Below are 20,876 nucleotides of genomic sequence, written 5' to 3' on the forward strand. Positions count from 1 at the left end.
AACAAAATGTTATGTTGGTAGCTATTGTCACAGTCCAACAACGGTGAAGCTGAATTTTTAAACACATATATTGTGCGATTTGTCGTCTCATCCTTAGCCGTCATTCTTGAAATTGTGGACACACCTCATTCACTTGTGTTGAGGCAAAGTTCTACAGTATGTGGTGCATGTGGAGATGAGATGTATGGCAACAAAAAAACTGGGATAAATAAGCTATGTGTCATCAGTGTGGGGAGAGTTATAAAGCATGGTGCACAGACTGTCTAGACATAAGTAGATTGAATTAATAAGAATAAGAGCCAAGAAAAGGTCATTCCAGGAAGCAGGTAGGAGAGGAGAGAGTCAGGACATAAGTAATGAAAAGTTTAGGAACATGTAGGAAGCATGGTGACTATTGTTTACATCTTTAAAATCTGTTATTGTTTCCTAGCTTTTCTGGCCATGGTGATTAACTGTGCTGCCGATGCAGGAAATAAGGAAATAATATGGCTGCAAAACCGTTTTTGGGTATCACAATGTTTTCAGGCCCTCTAAGAGCATAGATTGAGAAGAGCAGGTTTATTAAGATGAGCAGGTTTATTATATCAAAGAATGAAATAAGAGGTGGGGGGAAAATATTCCCTTTCTTTGGCTTTTCTTTTCTTTTTCTTGTAATCAACATGTATATTTTCAGTCTGGAAGACGACAGTAATGCAACATCTTTTGCGCCTTATCCAGGCACACAATAGGGCCAAACCTATCTTCAATTCAAACCACTGCAGCGAGTTAAACAGGAGTAATGAGCAAGAATATAGTGAGAACTCACTGGTAACAATACTGCAGCGGATGATCGAATCAATGACCTTCAGTGAGGTGTCCCCTCTCCCAACATGCTGCAACATTTCTCACATGTTGTTCCAGAGTTAGATAAACACATTCATATCTTATTTGTCTTCAGTATTTGTTTTGCTGCATCTTAATAATAATCTATGATGTTAAATCTATGATATTCACAGGTATGCTGGGGTGGCGACGCCCTCAGGGCTCTGTCAATGAGGGACTGTGTGTGAGCATCACCACAAAAGCTTTAAATAAATTTACAGCCCTGCATACATAGACATTTCTTATAATACCATGGCATGTCTTGGGACTTTCTTAAACTTTAATTTGCCAATCATAGAGGTATGAACAAAAAATTCCTGAAAAAAATATGTCTTTCCTCATTACCAAGGAAGTGCACTTGCACACTGGGGATCAATTAAAACCCTCCAATGAACTTTCATGATTTTAACTACACAGACCATAACTTCAGTCTAGTTTTCAATACATATATGGAGGCTGAGAAGCTTTAAGTTAAGTTGCAGGGTGCCATGCTCAGGGCTTTGTGGTGGTTGTAGATGTTCTACACAATACCATCCACTGCTGCCATGTGACGTCGTCACTCACGTAACTGGTTTAGAATCTTTAAGTAACTGTGTGTTATTGCAAAATATTGGTTCCAGCTATTCAGCTGCAATGATTAGTTCTGATTAGTGATTCCTCTGCCTGATTGGAGTTAATTTAATTATTTGGGCATTGTTGGTTATATAATACAAGACGTCACCCTGGGTTCCAAGAGTTCATACATCAGAAATGAATGGATATTTATTATAATAGCGCTATATGCACATACAGTCGTCTGCCAAAAAAAAAAGGAATAGTATTTCATGATAGAATAGATAACTTCATTCGGCATCCCTGACGTAACACACGTGAAACTCCCTTGTACCTCCGTTACATCATGACCTTCACATGCCCACTGCGTGTATCTGCCCGACTATGTTCATGATCACAAAAAAGCAAAAAGAAACATAAATGTGTTCAGTTTCGCTATCGAAAACGTTTAATGTCATATATGTACCATACTACACATGAAATACTATATCCATCGCAGAAACAATTCAAAAAAATTGTTTTAACTGTTGAAAAACACGCAGGCAGTAAATGTGCCACCCGATTAGAGGTCCTGCAGCGGTGCATGGTGCAACATGTGTTGGATAATTCCAGAAGAAGCGTCGCAGTTCCTTTGCTACAGTCCATAGAGGAGAGGTTTTGCCGAACCAGAGCACTAGCTGTACCTGGGGCACACCGTCTGCGAGTCTCTAGACACCCGGAGTCTTTACATCTTTAATCTCTTCTTAACTGTTCAGCAGTTCGGGGAGTTTGTGTCGACATTAACCGTCGCCGTCGATTTATCAGGTTGTGCTAGCCCGGTAGCCCAGTTGTCAAAATGTTGAGTGTCGCCAGAAACGTTTCAAGGACTCTCCCGACAAGGAGCTGTGCGAAAGATGTATCCTCTTTAATCAAGAAGGTGAGTACAAAACACTACGCATGTAAGTAATCTCTCCAACGATAAAATATATTTAGCTGTGAGATTTGACAAGAAGCCGACTAGCTTAGCATGCTAATAGTACTAGCTTGAGGCCAGCTTAATTAACGTTGACTACCAAGGTGTTATTTTAAAACAGCTATCAAGAGCGTTGTTAACCTGAAATTGTTAACAAGACATGCAATTGTGGCATGTTAAACAATATGAACCATTAGTATTCATTGATGCACTTGGATTCACAATGCAGGAGAGGTGCTAGGTTCTCGGGGCTAAGCTAAAAGCCAACGTTTTACACTACGTCTCAGTTGTCACGCAGTTGGTTAAACTTGGCACTGTGTTGTGTTTAGATTAACTCTTCAGTGGTATCTTAATCACACGATTGGAGTGTTTGTAAGAAAGACCATCACTGGTAACAATACTGCAGCGGATGATCGAGTCAATGACCTTCAGTGAGGTGTCCCCTCTCCTAACATGCTGCAACATTTCTCACATGATGTTCCAGAGTTAGATAAACGCATTCATATCATATTTGTCTCCTATTGTATTTGTTTTGCTGCATTTAAACACTAATCTACGATGTTAAACTGTCGTGCATGCGCTGATGGACTTCCTTATGTTTGTTCGTCGTCTACATTTTATAACATTTTGATGTAAAACAGAAAAGAACATGACATGTTGTATTATTAATTATTATATTGTTTCAGGTTCTTGCTGAAATCCAACATTTGGTGACAAGAGTGTAACTTTTGTGTGATGTATTCACAGGCATGCTGGAGTGGCGATGCTCTCAGGGCTCTGTCAAGGAGGGACTATGTGTGAGTATCACCATGAAAGCTTTGATGGTATGATGTGTCCTGTAAAGATCCAGGTGAAAAGTGATGACTAACATCAAAGGTGTTAAGTAGTACATTTAAACCAGTGGAAATACTGGGATAAATCTGAGTTCCTATCCTAATTCATAGTTTCATGTGGCTTAACTGTCCCAGGGGAACACCCCCTTGGAAGGCAAAGGATATTTTCCTGCTGCCCCCCCAGCCTAGAAAGCAAGTGATAAATCCCACTTGGAACCAGTTTTGTTTTGCCAAAATGCCAGATAGTAGTTGAACTATCCGGTGCACTAAAAAGCGGGGAGACAAGCCTGGTCTATTTTTCTTCTGAATTCCCTTAGAAAAAGCAAATCCAGAGAGGAGATTGTGGACTTGTTCCATAAGACATACCTCTGTCCCCAGGAAGGTCAAACAATGGCAGCTGTCCAAATACACATATATTTGCAGCGAACACTTCATTAAAGTGAAGCTCAAGTCAACCCAAGTATATACTTTTATCAGTTATTGTATATTTAGCCAGAAGTACTTTTAGAATGAAGAACTTCCTGCTCTTCACCTCCCAAAAAGGGTCATTATGTACCCACCCAAATCAAAAATACATATAACTGTTTGTACCTTTTTATAAGCTTTCATCCTGGCAGCAGTGTAAGGTGAGGATTCTTCATAAGGTATTTAAGCTAAACAATACAAATGTCTATGTATTCAATGATGCATTTACATTTACAATGAAAGAGGGGCACTAAATTCTAGGGGCCAAGCTAAAAGACGACATTTTACAGCATGTCTCTATTGTCATGCAGTAAACTCTCTCTCTCTATATATATATATATATATATATATCTATATCTATCTATCCAAAATTCAGCGGGTGGCTGTACTTAACCAATTAAATTCAGCGTTAGATAAGCTATGGCGGTAGCTGTTTTAGTAAAGTCAAAGTTTAGGTTTTAGGTATGTTTTGCAGAGTCTGTGAAAGCCACCGCCAATGGGCAATGCAGGGATCCTCAACCAGAGCTTTTATTGAAGCTCCTTGCACTACTTATAGGCAAGATGTGCTAAATGCTCATGTTGGGTCTCTCCAACATCACACCAGCATCAATATGACAGCAAGCAGAATGCCACATTGTTTCAAATGTAAATATATGTCACTGATTGTAATGAAATATCTATTATGAAATATCCAATAGTTAGCTTGCACTGTTTTCAAGTTGTAGGCTTGTCAATCACTGCAGCATTCGAGCCAGTGATCAATACGGAGTATGAAGCCTCCAATTGGAGGTTTTACTGGCTCCTACAGCATGAAATTGCCCACCATACAAATGAACTTTTAACATAGATTTAATGCAAGGCTTATAGAACCACTCTAAATTCTACTACGCCATGAATCTGTTACCTGTAGGGCACTGCCATCAGTCAGTTGCTGGCCTGTGTCTGGCCCCTGTCACAAAAAACACATGCTTTGCTGCCGGTTGGCTGCCCTTCCAACCTACCACAAGGCTTAGCACGTTTTCTGGGGGAAACCCTGCTTTTCTTTTATCACAACATTGTAGATGAATTGCCATTGAACATGGCTGATAAGACATATTAAAATATAAAATATTAATATTAAAGCGTTCATCGAAACTGTGACGTATTATCACATTTTGCTCTATTGTAGTTAAGTGTTCAAAGTTGTTCTTGCACAGTATTGAAGAAAGTTTGTGTAGAGTACAAGAAAATAAAGCAACACTTCATTCTCATTTTAAATTGTTACAGTTTTTCACTTAAAGAGGTCACAAAAAGAACCGTTAAAATCTAAACAAATCCCATCCTTACAGGCTAGTTGGCTGGCTAGTCAAGCCCAGTAATCCCATGGTCAGCAAACAAGTTACTAGTCTTGCTGGAAATGGAAATCAGTCGATCAGTATCTCCATACAGTGTGGAAATGCTGATTTTATTTATTTTTTATTTTTTTAGAGCTACAATCCATATTCATGCAAATGTGCTCTTTGCATCAGTGTAGAGGTGTAGCTGACACTTTTTTTTCCTCTAAAATGCTGGTGCTGAACTGCAACCACTTGTGGTGCTCAATTTGGCACTTGGGACATTTAAATCCATTAGATGCAGATTTTTACTGGTAACTGTATCAAATTGCGCTCAGATGTCAGCCATCAAGGAAAAAAAAGTAGTGCTTGTGTAATCCTGCTGACAAACCAGCATTTCAAATAAGAAAGATATAAAGTGTAAAAATCACCTCTGTTGCCTTTTAGAGCATTCTAGTAAAACTTGTTTGATATGTCAATAATGCTAAATGTGTATATGTGTTCTGTGTTGTAGGTCGGAGGCTGTCAAGGGAGCAGTCATTGGAATTGACCTGGGAACAACCAACTCATGTGTGGCAGTCATGGAGGGGAAACAGGCCAAGGTGAGGATGAACAGACAGTTAAGCATCTGTCATAGATGGTACAGCTATATTGCTCAGCTGATCAACATGCAAGTCTTTGACCTTAACAGTTCAGTGTGTTAAAATTGGAAAGTTACACATTGACCATTAAAGAACCAAGGGGCCATACTGTTGGATGAGGGAACGCTTTTTGAATCTGCTCCACCCACACCTTTCTGACAACCAACTGAGATTCTGTACCAGACCATTTCTGCAAGTGAAATCAACAGCTTGACAATCACACATACTTTATGCTGTGTTTGGTCAGCTGTTGGCATGTGAGAAAGGGTGTGGGCAACTCTGTAGCTCTTTTTTTCATTCTTAACTAGGAGTAGTCAAAATTAATAATTCAGATAGATTTTTAATTTTCCATTTTATAATAAACAATAAATTGCAGCACTACACACCAAACTGACGTTAAAGAGCTAGCTGTGGTGAAGGCTGACTGTTGCGTCACTTAATTTCTGCTATATTATGGCCAAAAAGCTGCACCTGAACACACTGCAAAACCTACAGCTGGCAGTCCCCAAGCTTGTACATTCTGCACCTGCGTGAAAGGAAATGCCTCTTAGCCAATAGACAAACCATTATTATGATTAAGCAGCATTTTTGACAGCCGTCTCGCTAACATAGCTGCTCCTAATGGAGAATATGCCTCTTAAAAAGTTGTGAATGGCACTGGTGAAGACGCAGAGGAGAAAAATCAGGATAAACTGCTCTAAAAGAATGAAATTATGGATACTACAGTGAACAGCTCCCTTTCCTGTCCAGTTTTTCTTTTTTTTTTCACCAAACATCTGGGTAATGATTCCTCTCACCAAAGAACCACCGCTGATTCTACATGCCAAATTGTCCAAATACTCCAACAAGGGCCGTCCAGTGCCAAGATGTGGGACACACAATCCTGCTGACTAGAGTCAGTGATGCTTACTGACTGCCCTGCCAATGTCTGACTGTTATTGTGTGTAGTGCCCTTAGATCTATGGTATTGTTTGATATTTCCAAATACTTCTTAAAAAAGATAGGGCTCAGCAGCTTGTATTTATTTTGGCGCCTTTCTACAGATAAGAGTTAGACAAGTTCAAATAGTATTCACCAAATAAAGATTCCAGAGTTCAACAAAAAATACAACCCTTAAAGGATTTAACAAGAAACAAGATGTATATGTTTGTTTTTTTATTTTTACAAAGCTGTGTTTCTAAAATTTCATCTGAGTATCTAGCCATCTTCGCAGATGCAGCAATTCTGCTGAATTTAGTGCAGAGCAGACAGGAAGTCACATACCAAAACAACAACATAACAGCTGGTTAATTTTCAAAATAAAACACTGTTGATGCCAGCACATAAATCTCAAAAAAGAGACAAATACGAGCACGTCTTCTAATCCTTACGTTGGGAACGCGTTGTTGCGGTAATTAAATGTGTGTAATAACCACCCTGAACACTACAAAATGGATACTGCACAGTCCCCTTTTGTGTGTTTTTTAAATGTGTTTTAAAAATGTTTTGAGATGTGAATCATTTCTAGTCAGGTATTTGTGTTATCTAGTGTAAGTTGAACCTGAAAAATTGTTTCTTATACAAATAACAATGTTAGAAGAGTGTAAAGTAGATTTCTTTTTGTGCAATTCCTTGGTGTTTTGTCTCACACATTAAAAGATTGTGGTAGCTTCAGTTTATTGCAATAGTTTTTACCAGTGTGTCTTTGGCCAGTCAAAGGATCACTTCCCCAACTGGTGTTTCCTTTGACAACAAGCAGTGAGTCTCAATGGGAGCTCAGACCAACTGAGTCACCTTCCTTTCTTTCTGCTCCTAATTCTGTACAGTCATGGTCAGCTGTGCATGCATAACCACAAAATTTCACTGGGAACATCACACATCACACCAGAGACTTTTACGCAGACAGAGGACAAGGACTATAGTTTAACAGACAACTTGGGAGTAAACGGGGGGTTGGTCCATCGTTTCGAGTTGATGAGCGGTGAAGTATCTGGAAGCAGCTGAAGGATGTATCCTTATGTCTTAGGTGTTGGAGAATGCAGAGGGAGCCAGGACGACTCCTTCAGTCATCGCCTTCACAGCGGAAGGGGAACGTCTTGTGGGAATGCCCGCTAAACGCCAGTCCGTTACCAACCCTCAGAATACACTGTACGCCACCAAGAGACTGATCGGACGGCGCTTTGATGACCCCGAGGTCCAGAAAGACTTGTGAGTGCATCTTTGACCTTGTTTACTTCCTGGAAATACAAATCATTTTCACTTTTTTCCAAAATTTAATTGTAGATACAAACTACTGAGAACTTTTAAACCAAGATAAATAACCCACTGCGTAATTGTTTGACTGAATTTTGCACCGCACTCATCAGAATAATTTGAATTTGTTTATTTAACAGGAAGAACGTCCCCTACAAGATTGTACGTGCATCGAACGGGGATGCTTGGGTGGAGGCTCATGGGAAGATGTATTCACCTAGCCAGGCTGGAGCCTTCGTCCTGATGAAGATGAAGGAGACTGCAGGTATGACTATAACTGCGCTGGATGAGTAATGTTGTGTTACTGTTTGTTTTGAACTTTACATCTTCTTATGTGAGCAGTAGTTTTATTGATGTATTTTGTGTCTGTCGGGCAGAGAACTACCTGGGAACCAAAGTGAAGAACGCTGTGGTCACTGTTCCAGCCTACTTCAACGACTCTCAGAGACAGGTACACATATAAACCCACACAACATGCTTAAGCGTCATGGTCTAGTGTGTATACACAGCATGCCATTGCTGCCCCCGATGGGATTTATGCCTCTGTGATTTGACAAACAAGCTATTATTTTAGTGTAATCTGAGCAGTTGGAACCACTGGGTCTGACTCAGGGTTTCGCTAAGCGCCGGCCAAATGGCTGGACTTTAAAGCACTCCAGCCACCTGTTCTTTCCCTCCTGACATCCCGTGTCTGTCAGAGAAATGCAGATTTCTTTAACGACAAACTGCATTATTGTGTTTTTACCGTTTTAATCTTGTCGGTCTATTTTCGAGAGAAGATCTCTGCAGATCTTTTCTATCATGTAAATGCATGTTTTTCCCCAACTCTGCATCTAGTAATCTGCAGAATCTCGCTCTGGCATGCTCTGAGTGTCAGAACTGTCAGAGGCGTAAAAAGTTGGGCAGCATTAAAAAGAAAAGCATAGATGCTTTTTTTGGTAAATGTTTATTTTCATTATTGTTGCGTTTTCATTTTTATGCTACAGTAGGTCAAATGTTTAGATGAAGGCTGAAGAAAAATAAAAAGAGCTGGAGGTCCATTTTGACTGAAAAAGGTTTTAGAAAAACTAGTATGATAAGTTAGTTAGTTAGTACATTTAGGTCATTTATTCATTTGATACTCAACTTGCATAAAGAAGACCAATTTTTCTGCTTCTGAATCCGAACCACAGTTTTTAGCTGTGCTAACATGATTGCACGTGAGTTTGTCTGAAGACTAAATGGCCTTTTAACATGATAAACTGAATTGGCTGGCATAATGTGCCACTGGACCACAGGAAAGTGAGCTGAAAATGATCCTCTGTACGACTATGTCAATATTCTATTTAAAAAAATCAGCCTTTTTCACTTAAAATAGTATTTCATCATATTAGTAATTTCTAGACTATATTTTGCATTAATTTGATGTAACTGTAATTTGGTCTTCTTCCAAAAATAAGGATATTTGCCATGCCCCTTTCACACTGTAACTTTGGAGTTATTCAGAGCTCTTTATGTGAACATAGATATCTACATTATTTGACCCAGACATTTTAATAGGTACTGCCATGTAAAATAAAAGTGATTTAATTTTGCACAAACCCTGCAGTGTGCTTTGCAGGAGACTTTATAGCATTTTATAGTTTTTATCAAGATATATTTCACCCATACAATGACCTCTTCACAAGATGGAATAATTCCCTAATATTTGATCTATTTGTGACTTCCAGGCTACCAAAGATGCTGGTCAGATCGCTGGTCTGAATGTCCTGCGTGTGATCAATGAGCCAACAGCTGCTGCTCTGGCCTACGGCCTGGAAAAGACACAGGACAAAATGTGAGTAGAGAAGGAAGAACACCACCACTGCTACAGTCAGAAGGATCTGTTCTCACTGAAACGGTGAAAGAGACGGCATAATAGGTGGTTCTGCATAGAGAGAAGGTGCTTAACTATTTTTGGTATGATGTTCCCAGTATTGCTGTCTATGATCTGGGTGGAGGTACATTTGATATCTCAGTCCTGGAGATCCAGAAGGGAGTGTTTGAGGTGAAGTCCACCAACGGCGACACCTTCCTGGGAGGAGAAGACTTCGACCAGCATCTCCTGAGACACATTGTGAAGGAGTTCAAGAGAGAGGTGAATGATTCAGTCTGTCTTTACAAACACCTCTGACCTATAGTTTGGTTTGTAAGCGCAGGATCTCATGACTGTTCTGTCTTTTCAGTCTGGTGTGGATCTGACCAAAGACAACATGGCTCTTCAGAGAGTCCGAGAGGCTGCTGAGAAGGCCAAGTGTGAACTGTCCTCTTCGCTGCAGGTACACAGAACATCCTTACTCTGCACATTTCTGACCAGTTCAGATAGAAATTGGGAGAGATACACAATAATTTATTTATTGTGTTTTCTTTCTCTTTATTGTTTTATTGCAAAACTAAATGAACATTTGTAGAGTCAAAACTGATTGTTTTGTAGCGATTGATGTCAGTGATATCAATCAGATGGTTAGAGCTGCACAATATTGAAACATTCACCTTTTTCTGACTACATTTTAGCATTTTACCCTGAGTTGCACATCAGCTAAACTTTTGAAACGTTTTTGAAAATGTAGACAAAATAATTATTGTTCATTGGTCCCAAGAAGCAGGTAATTATTGGTCATTAGTATCAGTAAAAAAAAATAATATCGTGCAGGCCAACAAAAATTGGAAGTATACCTTAAACTCAGCTCCATCAGCACAAAATTTCATTATTGCTTAAGTCCAGAGTGTGTGTGTGTGTGTGTGTGTGTGTGTGTGTGTGTGTGTGTGTGTGTGTCTGGCTCAGTGTTACAGTGCTGGCAGAGAAGGTCCTGCCTCGTAGGTCATTGCAGCAGGTTCTCTTTTAGAGTCTGCTGCTGCTGCTGGGCTGCTGCAGGACTCGGCCCTGTGAGAGTGGGCTGTCAGTACTGATGGCAGGGCAGTCCTAGTACAGGGCCTTTCAAACATCTCAACTGTTGTGATATTATTTATTACCTAAACCTCTGCATGGGATATTTTGTACCTGCTGTAACCGAGTATGTTCACATTATGTTTTTCCTCTCTTCAGACTGACATCAACCTCCCGTACCTGACCATGGATGCTTCTGGACCTAAACATCTCAACATGAAGTTGAGTCGTGCTCAGTTTGAAGGCATCGTGGCTGATTTGATCCGCCGCACCGTGGCCCCGTGTCAGAAAGCCATGCAGGATGCCGAGGTGTCCAAGGGAGACATCGGAGAGGTGCTCCTGGTTGGAGGCATGTCCCGTATGCCCAAGGTACCCTCTACCTACAAGTCCTAACATTGTGTCTTCAGTTAAATTTTCATTTATGAGAAAGGGGAACAGTAAATCACACGCAGCTACCAAAATGTCAAGGATGACACTGTTTTTAATACACATCTGCTGGAGTTCAGTTGGCAAGGTGACATTATTCTGCCAAATAGGGCTGCATGGTATGGTAATATAACAATTGCATTATGATTAACAATTAGTGGGCGTGATCATTTTTGCATCATAAATGTAATTTTAGCTGAAAAGACAATAAGATGATGATGATTATGTGACATTCAGGGTCTCTATCAAACTTGCTCGTTTCCCTTCATCTGGAGAGTCAGATTTTTTGGTCAGATCATCTCTGCAGATCTATTTGTTTATTTGTCTATTCCTTGCAGCTGCTAGCCTAGGTTACAGGGTTTTGTTGCAGTGACAAACAGTCACTTCACATCTTCATTTTAGTTTCCACCTGAAGAGTCACGTAGTGAAGATTGTTAATTTTGCTGCCCAAAAGTGAAATAATTGTTGTCGTAATTGTGGAGTATGTATTTTGGGAAGGTTTAAACAACATGAGAGATGTCAGAACAGACAGTGTTTTGAAGTGCTTGCAAATTAGCTCTGTTAATCAGTAATTAAAGACATACCTTCTTGTTTTGTTTTTTTGCCCGGGATAGGTTTATCAAGCACAAATTGTTCACTGTTGACCCTTTTATTGTCAGGTGTGTTTTCCTATTTACCCAATTGTTTCTGCTGTAAAGGTTGGACTTACTGTTTGGCATTGTGTAAACGTTTAACGTGGATAATTGCTGTACAAAATAATATTAGGCTTTGTTTTTTCATACAGCAATAATCCATCATCAGTTGTATGATAGTAGTTATACTTTTATGAATTACAAGTAATAACACTCAGTGTTTGTCTCTGTAGGTTCAGCAGACGGTTCAGGACCTGTTTGGCCGTGCTCCCAGCAAGTCTGTCAACCCTGATGAGGCCGTTGCCATTGGAGCAGCCATCCAGGGTGGTGTTTTGGCTGGTGATGTCACTGATGTGCTGCTGTTGGATGTGACACCGCTGTCTCTGGGTATTGAAACACTGGGTGGAGTCTTCACCAAACTCATCAACCGGAACACCACAATTCCCACAAAGAAGAGTCAGGTACTTAAACCAGCAGCTTCATATGAGTTGTCTCTCTCTCGTGTAAATGGATCTGTCCAGTTGCAATAAGATCACTCAGGAAGCAAGTTGATAACAGGTCTGAACAGCATCCTAAGTTCAGGTGAACACACCTTGAGATCCGATCAGTCAGACTTCATTCAGACGTGGTCTGGGCTGAATGTAACCACTTTCTTTTAGCAGTATGTACACGCATGTCCTGGACCACAGTGAAGGACCATCTACTCAACTGGTGTTCTCTGTAGAAGGTGAAGAAGAATGTAAATGACATGTTTGGGCCCATCTGCCAGTGTTGGCAGCAGATGTTTGTGGTCACACAAACAACTTTTAACCAGTAAATGCAATATCACCAAACTCCCTCAAAAATTTGTGATTTTAAGAGTTGTTACATGAGGAGAAACTTGACAAAATGTGCAAAATGGTGATGACAAAGTTGTAATCGCCTGTTTGTGGCAGCATCACCATCCCACCCCGTCTGCTTTTGTGTCTAAACTGTCTCTTACATCCCAACATTTAGCAGCCATTTGAACACACCATTTCATCAAATTTCACCATTTACACAACATTTATTAAGAAAGACAACATTTTTATTGACTTTTCACATGTCAAAGACAGTAAGGAGTAACTGATTTAGGACACCTATCTGATGCTTAAAAAGAAAGTCGCTAGGCGCCCTTCAAAAGTCGCTCAAGATGCATGTTAATGCCAGTTGTGAACTAGCTGGCATAAAGCTGTCCTCATGTGATTGAATCACTCAGGACAGATGTTGATACCAAATGTGAAATGAAGTGTCCTAAAGTTCCTGACTGCTCCCCTTCAGGTGTTCTCTACAGCAGCTGATGGACAGACTCAGGTGGAGATCAAGGTGTGCCAGGGAGAGAGGGAGATGGCATCAGACAACAAGGTGTTGGGTCAGTTCACTCTGGTGGGAATCCCCCCTGCCCCCCGTGGTGTTCCTCAGATTGAGGTAACATTTGACATTGACGCTAACGGCATCGTCCACGTCTCCGCCAAGGACAAGGGCACAGGCCGAGAGCAGCAGAGTGAGTGTTATTTATTCAGTGGGAGCATTCTGTTCACTTGATTGCTGAACATAATAACAATGTATTTATTCTGTATAACTGCCAAGGACTGAACAGTCTGTTAGAGTAAGAATCAGTGAATAAGCTTGGCAACAAACTGTTCCAGAATGTATTATTTTTTTTATCTAATCAATATTAATGACAACATTTTTGGTGCAATGTTTGGGGATGTGGCTCCGTGTTTTTCCTGCCTTATTTTGATTGTCTATCAATTGCTATCAACTGTTCACTTATGAAACAGTAACATCTTTTCCACAACCACAGGAAATGTCTTCAGACATGGTAGTTTAAGAAATAAGAAGCAATTCACTGCATCAGTTAGGGTTAAATAACTTTGCCTATATTGAGTTTAATTAAGAGATATTAATCACTGCAGTAATTATCCAGTGGAAGGCTGTCACTGATTTATTCAGTTAAATCAAGGTGGTGACTTCTTATTTTGGCCAGACAGTGTAGAAGTGTCAAGTGCTAGCATAATAAGTGTCTCATCTGTCTGCCCTCTCCTCAGTTGTGATCCAGTCATCAGGAGGTCTTAGTAAAGACGACATCGAAAACATGGTCAAGAATGCTGAGAAGTACGCAGAGGAGGACAGGAGGAGAAAGGTGAGGACAGGAAACATGAAATGGGTCAACATATCAAGTTGGTGTCCTTTTGAAGGCGATTCAGTCTTAGTGAGAGATGGTTAAGATGTAGAAGTGCTATAAAGCCACCTGGTGGTGTGTTTAGGGCATATGTATTACACAGCCACACTCTTGTTCTCTTCTCACCCTCATGTCATTGTCAGGACCGTGTGGAGGCTGTCAACATGGCTGAGGGCATCGTTCACGACACAGAATCCAAGATGGAGGAGTTCAAGGACCAGCTTCCTGCTGATGAGGTACAGCTGTGTTTTCAGCTCATGCTGTAAATTTGCTGCTTTGAAACATGAAGTCTAAGTGCCCCAACTGTCAGTTCATTGACATTTCTAGTTGCACTTAGCCTTGCTTAATGGATGAGATTAATTCTTGAGATGAGTGGAAACCTTTTATGCAGCAATCTGAAAGTATGGGAGGTAGCCAAATACTGAAAGTCAGGCATTGAATCCCATCAACATAGTCATAGACACGAAACAACACTGCCTGCTGTATTTGTATTTGATGACACAATTGGATTCCTCCATTTTGCAATTCTCATGACTCACTTTTAGACGTTAATGTTTCCTCTGTGATCTGTCGACTCATAGTGCACCAAACTGAAGGAGGAGATCTCAAAGGTCAGGGATCTTCTGGCCAACAAGGATTCAGAAACAGGAGAGAACATCAAACAGGCGGCCACCACCCTACAGCAGGCCTCTCTCAAGCTCTTTGAAATGGCATACAAGAAGGTAGGAACATGCATTCAGTGTTTGAAAACTACTGTTAAAATGATTTAAGTAAAGTATCTCTGGTTGGGTCGTGGTGAGTTTTCTAATAGTGTCTGTTTTACACATATTGGTAGAAAATGTAAAACCATGCTTCTATGATGCTTAGGTTTATACCTAGTTGTTTCAGATGTGTTATCGATCTGTAAAGGACTCATTATAAATGTCCTAAATGAACACTTAGTACTCACAATTACACACTAAATTGCATCGTTCTTTATAACAAATAAATCTTCAGAAATGCTTGGAAAATGTATTTCAGTCTATTAGGGACCTGAAAAACAAAGCTTTGCCAGCTCCAATCTGACATGTGCTCGCACTCAGCTGTAACCTCTTCTTCCTCCCTGTAGATGGCAGCAGAGAGGGAGGGCAGCAGCGGCAGCAGCTCGGGCTCGTCAGAGGGAGAGAAGAAAGAAGGCCAGCAGTAGACCTGTGCACTTAGGTGTCATGTGGTTTCCATGACAACAGAGGACTGCAGTGCTGGGGGGTAGACTGGGTGGGGAGTGTGGCGGTCTTGAGTTACAAGCTGAATCTTAGTCATTCTCTCGGCAACATACAATTCTACTGTGTTTTGGCAGTAAAATATTCGAGAGAAGTTAAATGTCAATATATGCTCCACCATGTCCAAGGATATCCTGTCTGTAATTTAATTGTCTCAAAACGATGTCATGTCTGGTATTTTTACAAAGCTGTTAATTTCCATAGTGGTAAAAGTTTTTTGTTTTGTCTAAAATATCATAGTTTTCATGTTTGTTTATGACTTCCATCAGTTTTAAGTGTTTGTACCGGTTGAGCTGAGTTCAGAAGCTTGCTCGCTGTTGAAGCTTTTTTTGGTACAGCAGATAGCCCTACTCCGTCTACATAATATATTTCTGTGTAGTGCTCCATCAATTATAGCTATCTTGTTTTAATAGTGCACTCAACAACTTGAAGGTGGGAAGTTACTGTAGAAAATATTTAAGTATATATGACTTTTCATGTCAGCAGCGTGTCACCTGTCAGTTGTCCTGAATGCACTCTAAAGATTTAAGAATTAATACAGAACTGCAGCAATGAGGTGTTTTTTCATTTCATCAGTTTATCTGAATGTCTACAAATATTTTTCTTATGTCCTCCAAGGCCAGGGGACATCACTGTCATATTGGCTGATGGCACGAAGGGCAGAATACAAAGTGTGTGCGTGCATGCGTGCGTGCGTGTGTGTGTGAGAGAGTGTTCAAGTTGCACAACAGAGAATGAGGCCTTAGTTTACCTCTCATTGCATACAGGAGGAAGAGTTGTACAGGACAGTGGAGATTCAGTACAAGCCCAGCTGTGTCATTCCCCAACAGAAGGAATTTAAGTTGCTGCCATAAACTGCTCTGTGTAACTGGATTGTTGCTGGGTGCCTGTCTGATAGTGATCCAAGCAGCTCTGTGTATGAATGAACCAAATTAAAATTGTGGGAGGTGTTATTTTAGGGGTGTGTGATAATTATTGGAGTGACAATTGAGGGTCATGAAAACTGTTGCTGTCTTTTCTAATAAAAATCTGATGGATGGAATTAATACGTGCAGTAGTTTCTCATTCTGAAACGTAAAAATGTTAATTTAAACCTGTCAAATGCTTTATTTTATCATGTATAAAGTAATTACATCAACTTCAATCATACTGTTTTTATCACTACAAAAGGTTTGCATGCTAACACTGACCTGACAGAGGGAACATTGTAAAAATTATGGCTGCTAAATACTGGTATTGTTGCAAGCATATAATGTGTGATGTGCCAAAGTAAATCCTCAGTGATGCTACTATAGGGACCATTTATCATTTGTTCATTTGAGAAATCAGAAAATAAACCAATTATTTGTTATTGAATGTGATCCCACAAAACAAATAACTTGTTTTCAATTTGTTTTGCTCAGTTCACCAGCAAGGACCACACCTCCAGTGAGATGTACATGGTAGTTTATTGAGGTGGAATATTAGTAATAATATTTGTATTTTGTGGCTCTGATGGAGCAAGAGGGTCAAAGTTCAAGGTGCACTGTCATGACAAAGTAGTATGTCCCAATTGTATGCATACTGCATGCAATAGTATGTACTTTGTGACGACAGCTGCGGCATGTATTTTTACTTAAACGGAAAGTATGCGATTTGGAATGCACCCATGAAGGTTTTTTGCAAAAAAGGGATGCTAGAGAAACTGGCAACGCTGTGCCAGTAGTGAGAAACAGAGGTAGTTGCAAAGAGGATGTAGTGAGGAGAGGAACTGACAACCCAGTGCCAGTTGAGTGAGGGAGAGGTTATATCATCCAGGTTCGGTTTAGGCATCCAAGGTAGAGCTTACGGTCTGGTTAGGTTGGGGTTAAAATGCAACATTACAAAGGAGGCATAATACAAGAGAGGAAATATTGATTCAAAAAAGGCATCCTGAATAAAGGTATAAAGGAATCTGGATTAATGTTTTGCAGCAAGAGTTTAATGCAAAAGTTTCCTGATTCCCATAGTTTCCTTCCTGAGGTTTAAAAATGATAGAACTGATGACCATTATTTGAAAGGCAAAAGAATAAAAGCAATCAGAATCAAATAGGGAATAAAAGTTTGGAGTAATATTTCATATATAAGGAGGTTTAATAAAGTTTGATGTGTTGAAATGGATCAAATAGGCCTGTTATGAGAGGGGAGTGTAGGTCGGCCCGGGCATCTGGCTAGGCTAGGTTAGAGGAATCATTGCTGAAATTGCCACATTGTGGCACTGATGCAGAGGCCTGCATGAGGTTACACATACTCACACTACCCAAAGAAAAATAGAGGTCCCTTAGGTTGTGCATACATGCAGCTGTGTAGTTTAACGTCTGTAGAATACAAATGATTAAATAGCCACAAAAAGAATGTATCACCACATTTAAATACATGTTTTATCTGGTTCTTTTCAGGCCTGCAGGCTGGCCTGTGAAACCTTTAAAAAGCAGGATGGGAGGCAAAAAAATATTTTGTGGTGTAAGGAGGACCCCTGCTGGATGAAGGTGGGTAGGACCTCCTGACTCAAGCCTGACTGCTATTTTTTATTTTATTTTTTATAGTAAGTCATATTTGAATAACAATAACTAGGACGTGCTTAATGCCAGAGTCATTACTACATACCTTCTGTATCTTGTTGGCTACACCTGTGTCAAATTTGTAACATCAAGGCCCAACTTTGTGGGAACTAGGGACTTACAGTCCTCCAGCACAAAGCCAACGAGGTAGAAATTGTTTCTACCAATGAGGAATATCTCTGTTAGCACTGGTGAACGATAAAAGTGCTCATTTGTCACATTGAATTGTCAGATCGTCAGCCAGAATAGTCCCACCGCCTCGCCAAAAAGCATTTCTGGTATGAAGAAAAATCCAGAGTGTAGAAATAGTAGATCTGCAGGCCGACCCTTCCACAGTTTAACCCCTCATCTGCCATAAACGCCCAGTCACGTTCTTATAACGTTGACATTAAATCAAAGAGTGTGAAGTCCAGTCAGTTAAAACCCTTTACATTGTTCCCTTGGTACAAATGGTGGTACTATGACCATGTTATAATATTCATTGCAAAAGCCTGTGATTCATATGATAGACTTCACTGAGACTATCTGTATGCACGAGATCTCTGTGAGGCTGTGCGTGTGTGTGTGTGTGTGTGTGTGCGAGCACATCAGGTCTAGACATGGTGGCATGAGCTCTGCCTTACTCAGGTGAGTAACATGTTCTGACACACGCCATTCAGACACACACACGCACCTGGTGGAGCATCGGAAGTGTATCCACGAAACACAGGACTGTATCTTTCTTTTGCTCAAGGTTTACTTCCACCACAGTGTCAAATGATTATCTGAATTAGATCCACAGATGTTTAACCAACATGAACTAGAAATACTGTTGCTCTTCATTTTATAAGGAGTATCAGAGTGCCCATAGTAGTTATGTGTATAGAACAGGGACATTTAAAGTGTCACATTAGTTTTAAAAATGATAGATTCTTGTTAACATGAAAGGGGCCACATGACCCCCCCCCCCCGCACACACACACACACACACACACACACACACACACACACACACACACACACACACACACACACACACACACACTGGGCTGTCCTTCCTCCCGGGCTTACGTGAGAACACACACTGAGCCGGAAGGTTTCTGCTGCAGGTTGACTTCTCTCTCCTGACTCACCTGCTTGGGAAATATGTTCTCTGTGACATCATGGCTGCCCACCAATCACATTCAGATTAACAGCTGTCGTCAGAAAGACAAACCACCAAGGAGGAAGTGTTTCGTTTTCAGTGGAACTGCAGGGGAAATACAGTGTGTGCTGGATGACGGTATATGCACACCACCGACACTCTCTCTGTCTGGGATTGTGAGACGGTTTGTGAAACAAAACTACTGTCATCCAGTTCTTTATTTGTCACTCTCATGATACACACTTGGCATACATGTGAGGGAAATCTTGTTCTCCAAAGCAACATCCAGATGACAAGACATCTTAAAAGAAAGTCACTAAAACTGAAATACAACAAAAAACAAAGAAATCAGTCCCTTGATGTATATTTATGTTAAACCAATAAATCTGTCCTTGAAACAAAAAAATACATCAATATAGAACAGAGTGAGTAATCTTTAACTTCTGCTATTATGCTACAAATGTCCTGATCAGGTTTGTTTAGTCCTTTAATATTTAGTATCTGCCGATACCGAGTCCCGATCCGGTACTTAGCCTTAACTGATATTTTCCTGGATAATACAGCTGCATTAGGAAAAAATGTACCAGCATCCAAGCTGTTCCTCAATAGGTTTTTTTTATTTAGTTGAAACAAACTATATACTGGCTCTGGCTCTTTCTTATTCTGCATATGCTATTGCAACAAGCTGACAACCTTCCTTGTGTTAGCAGGTGAGTCTGTGACGCTGCACTGTGACAGCAGACCCTCGTGTACAGCCAGCTGAAGTGTGTGCGAGACAGAGCCCACACTTGGTACCTCCATAAAATCAATGTTTTTTTTTTATATTCCTTATGTTGTTATTCCTTGTCTATTTCACGTGCATTCAGCATCTCCTCAGTTGCCTGTTTTACATGCTCTGCTGTGTGAGACGCACGAAATTTTGTGTACAGGAGGAAGAGCTGAAAAGGAAAATGTCAGAGTCAAATACGGGAACCTGAAAGGCCTCATTCATGAAATTTGCCGCATGATATTGATCTTTTTGAGGAGCATCTGTAGAACTTGGATGAATGTGAGAATACTCACAAAAGAATACTGACTTATAATTTAGACACAAAGGCGGTGTTAGAAAAGACAGAATTTTGGAAAGAAGTCCCTAAGTTAATAGCAGACATAGACCAACGACCGCGTGAAAGACCAAAGGCTGCTCATCCACCGTTCTGGAGAAGATGGTTTCCCAGAAGGACATGAACTGATGATGCTTGTGTGAGTGAAGTTTGAGTTTGGATGTCCAAAGGGAGAAGTGAATAGTTGGACAGGATTTCTGTACGGGTTTTCTCCGGGAGCTCTGGTTCACCCAAAGCGTTTGCTTAGAAAAAAACAATGGCATGGCAGCAGCTGCAGCAGCAACAGCAGATTGGCACACGTCACGATTTCTGCCAAAAGTGACAGAAGAGTAAAGCTTGACTGTCAAATATGTTTCAGCCTCCTTGTGGAGGAAGAGGAGAAGCAGCCAGGGACTCAGTCTGTTACTGTACATCATTTTTAACACTTATACACAATATTTTTGTTAATAATAATTGTTTTTGTTAATAGTTAATAATAATCTGTAAAAAGTAATTTATGCTGTAATTTTGTAAATAGTTTTAAATGTTAAGACCTTAATCATAAAAGAAAAAGTTCAATCCCTTGTTGTCCGTTAAAAAGTAGCACTTGATGCCGTTTACTAACCCTGTTTAAATTGTACTTAGGCTGTAAATACTAAATGGAATAAACAACGTGTAACAATAGAACAATATTTTATTTCATGAATTATATCAAATGAATGATTATGAACAAATAAGTTTAAAGGAACTCATAAATTGACAAAATAATAACAGAAATAATGTAACGACTGAACACAGAGAGAAGTAAGAGAAAAGGT

At 40.2% G+C, this 20,876-nt stretch overlaps 1 protein-coding gene across 1 annotated transcript; it reads left to right on the top strand.

The window, feature by feature from the left end:
- Window positions 1–1,985: 1,985 nt before the first annotated feature.
- Window positions 1,986–16,320, top strand: hspa9 (heat shock protein 9). The gene is made up of 16 exons (XM_037076871.1): window positions 1,986–2,329; window positions 3,113–3,162; window positions 5,491–5,578; window positions 7,623–7,804; window positions 7,990–8,114; window positions 8,227–8,300; window positions 9,559–9,665; window positions 9,803–9,965; window positions 10,054–10,146; window positions 10,914–11,123; window positions 12,046–12,273; window positions 13,112–13,334; window positions 13,882–13,976; window positions 14,159–14,251; window positions 14,597–14,737; window positions 15,124–16,320. Exons 1-16 carry the CDS (start codon window positions 2,249–2,251, stop codon window positions 15,199–15,201), a joined length of 2,031 nt encoding a protein of 676 aa, XP_036932766.1. The 5' UTR covers window positions 1,986–2,248; the 3' UTR covers window positions 15,202–16,320.
- The last annotated feature ends 4,556 nt before the right edge of the window (window positions 16,321–20,876 follow it).

The sequence above is a fragment of the Acanthopagrus latus genome, chromosome 18, assembly GCF_904848185.1.
Source record: "Acanthopagrus latus isolate v.2019 chromosome 18, fAcaLat1.1, whole genome shotgun sequence".
Lineage (NCBI taxonomy): Eukaryota > Metazoa > Chordata > Actinopteri > Spariformes > Sparidae > Acanthopagrus > Acanthopagrus latus.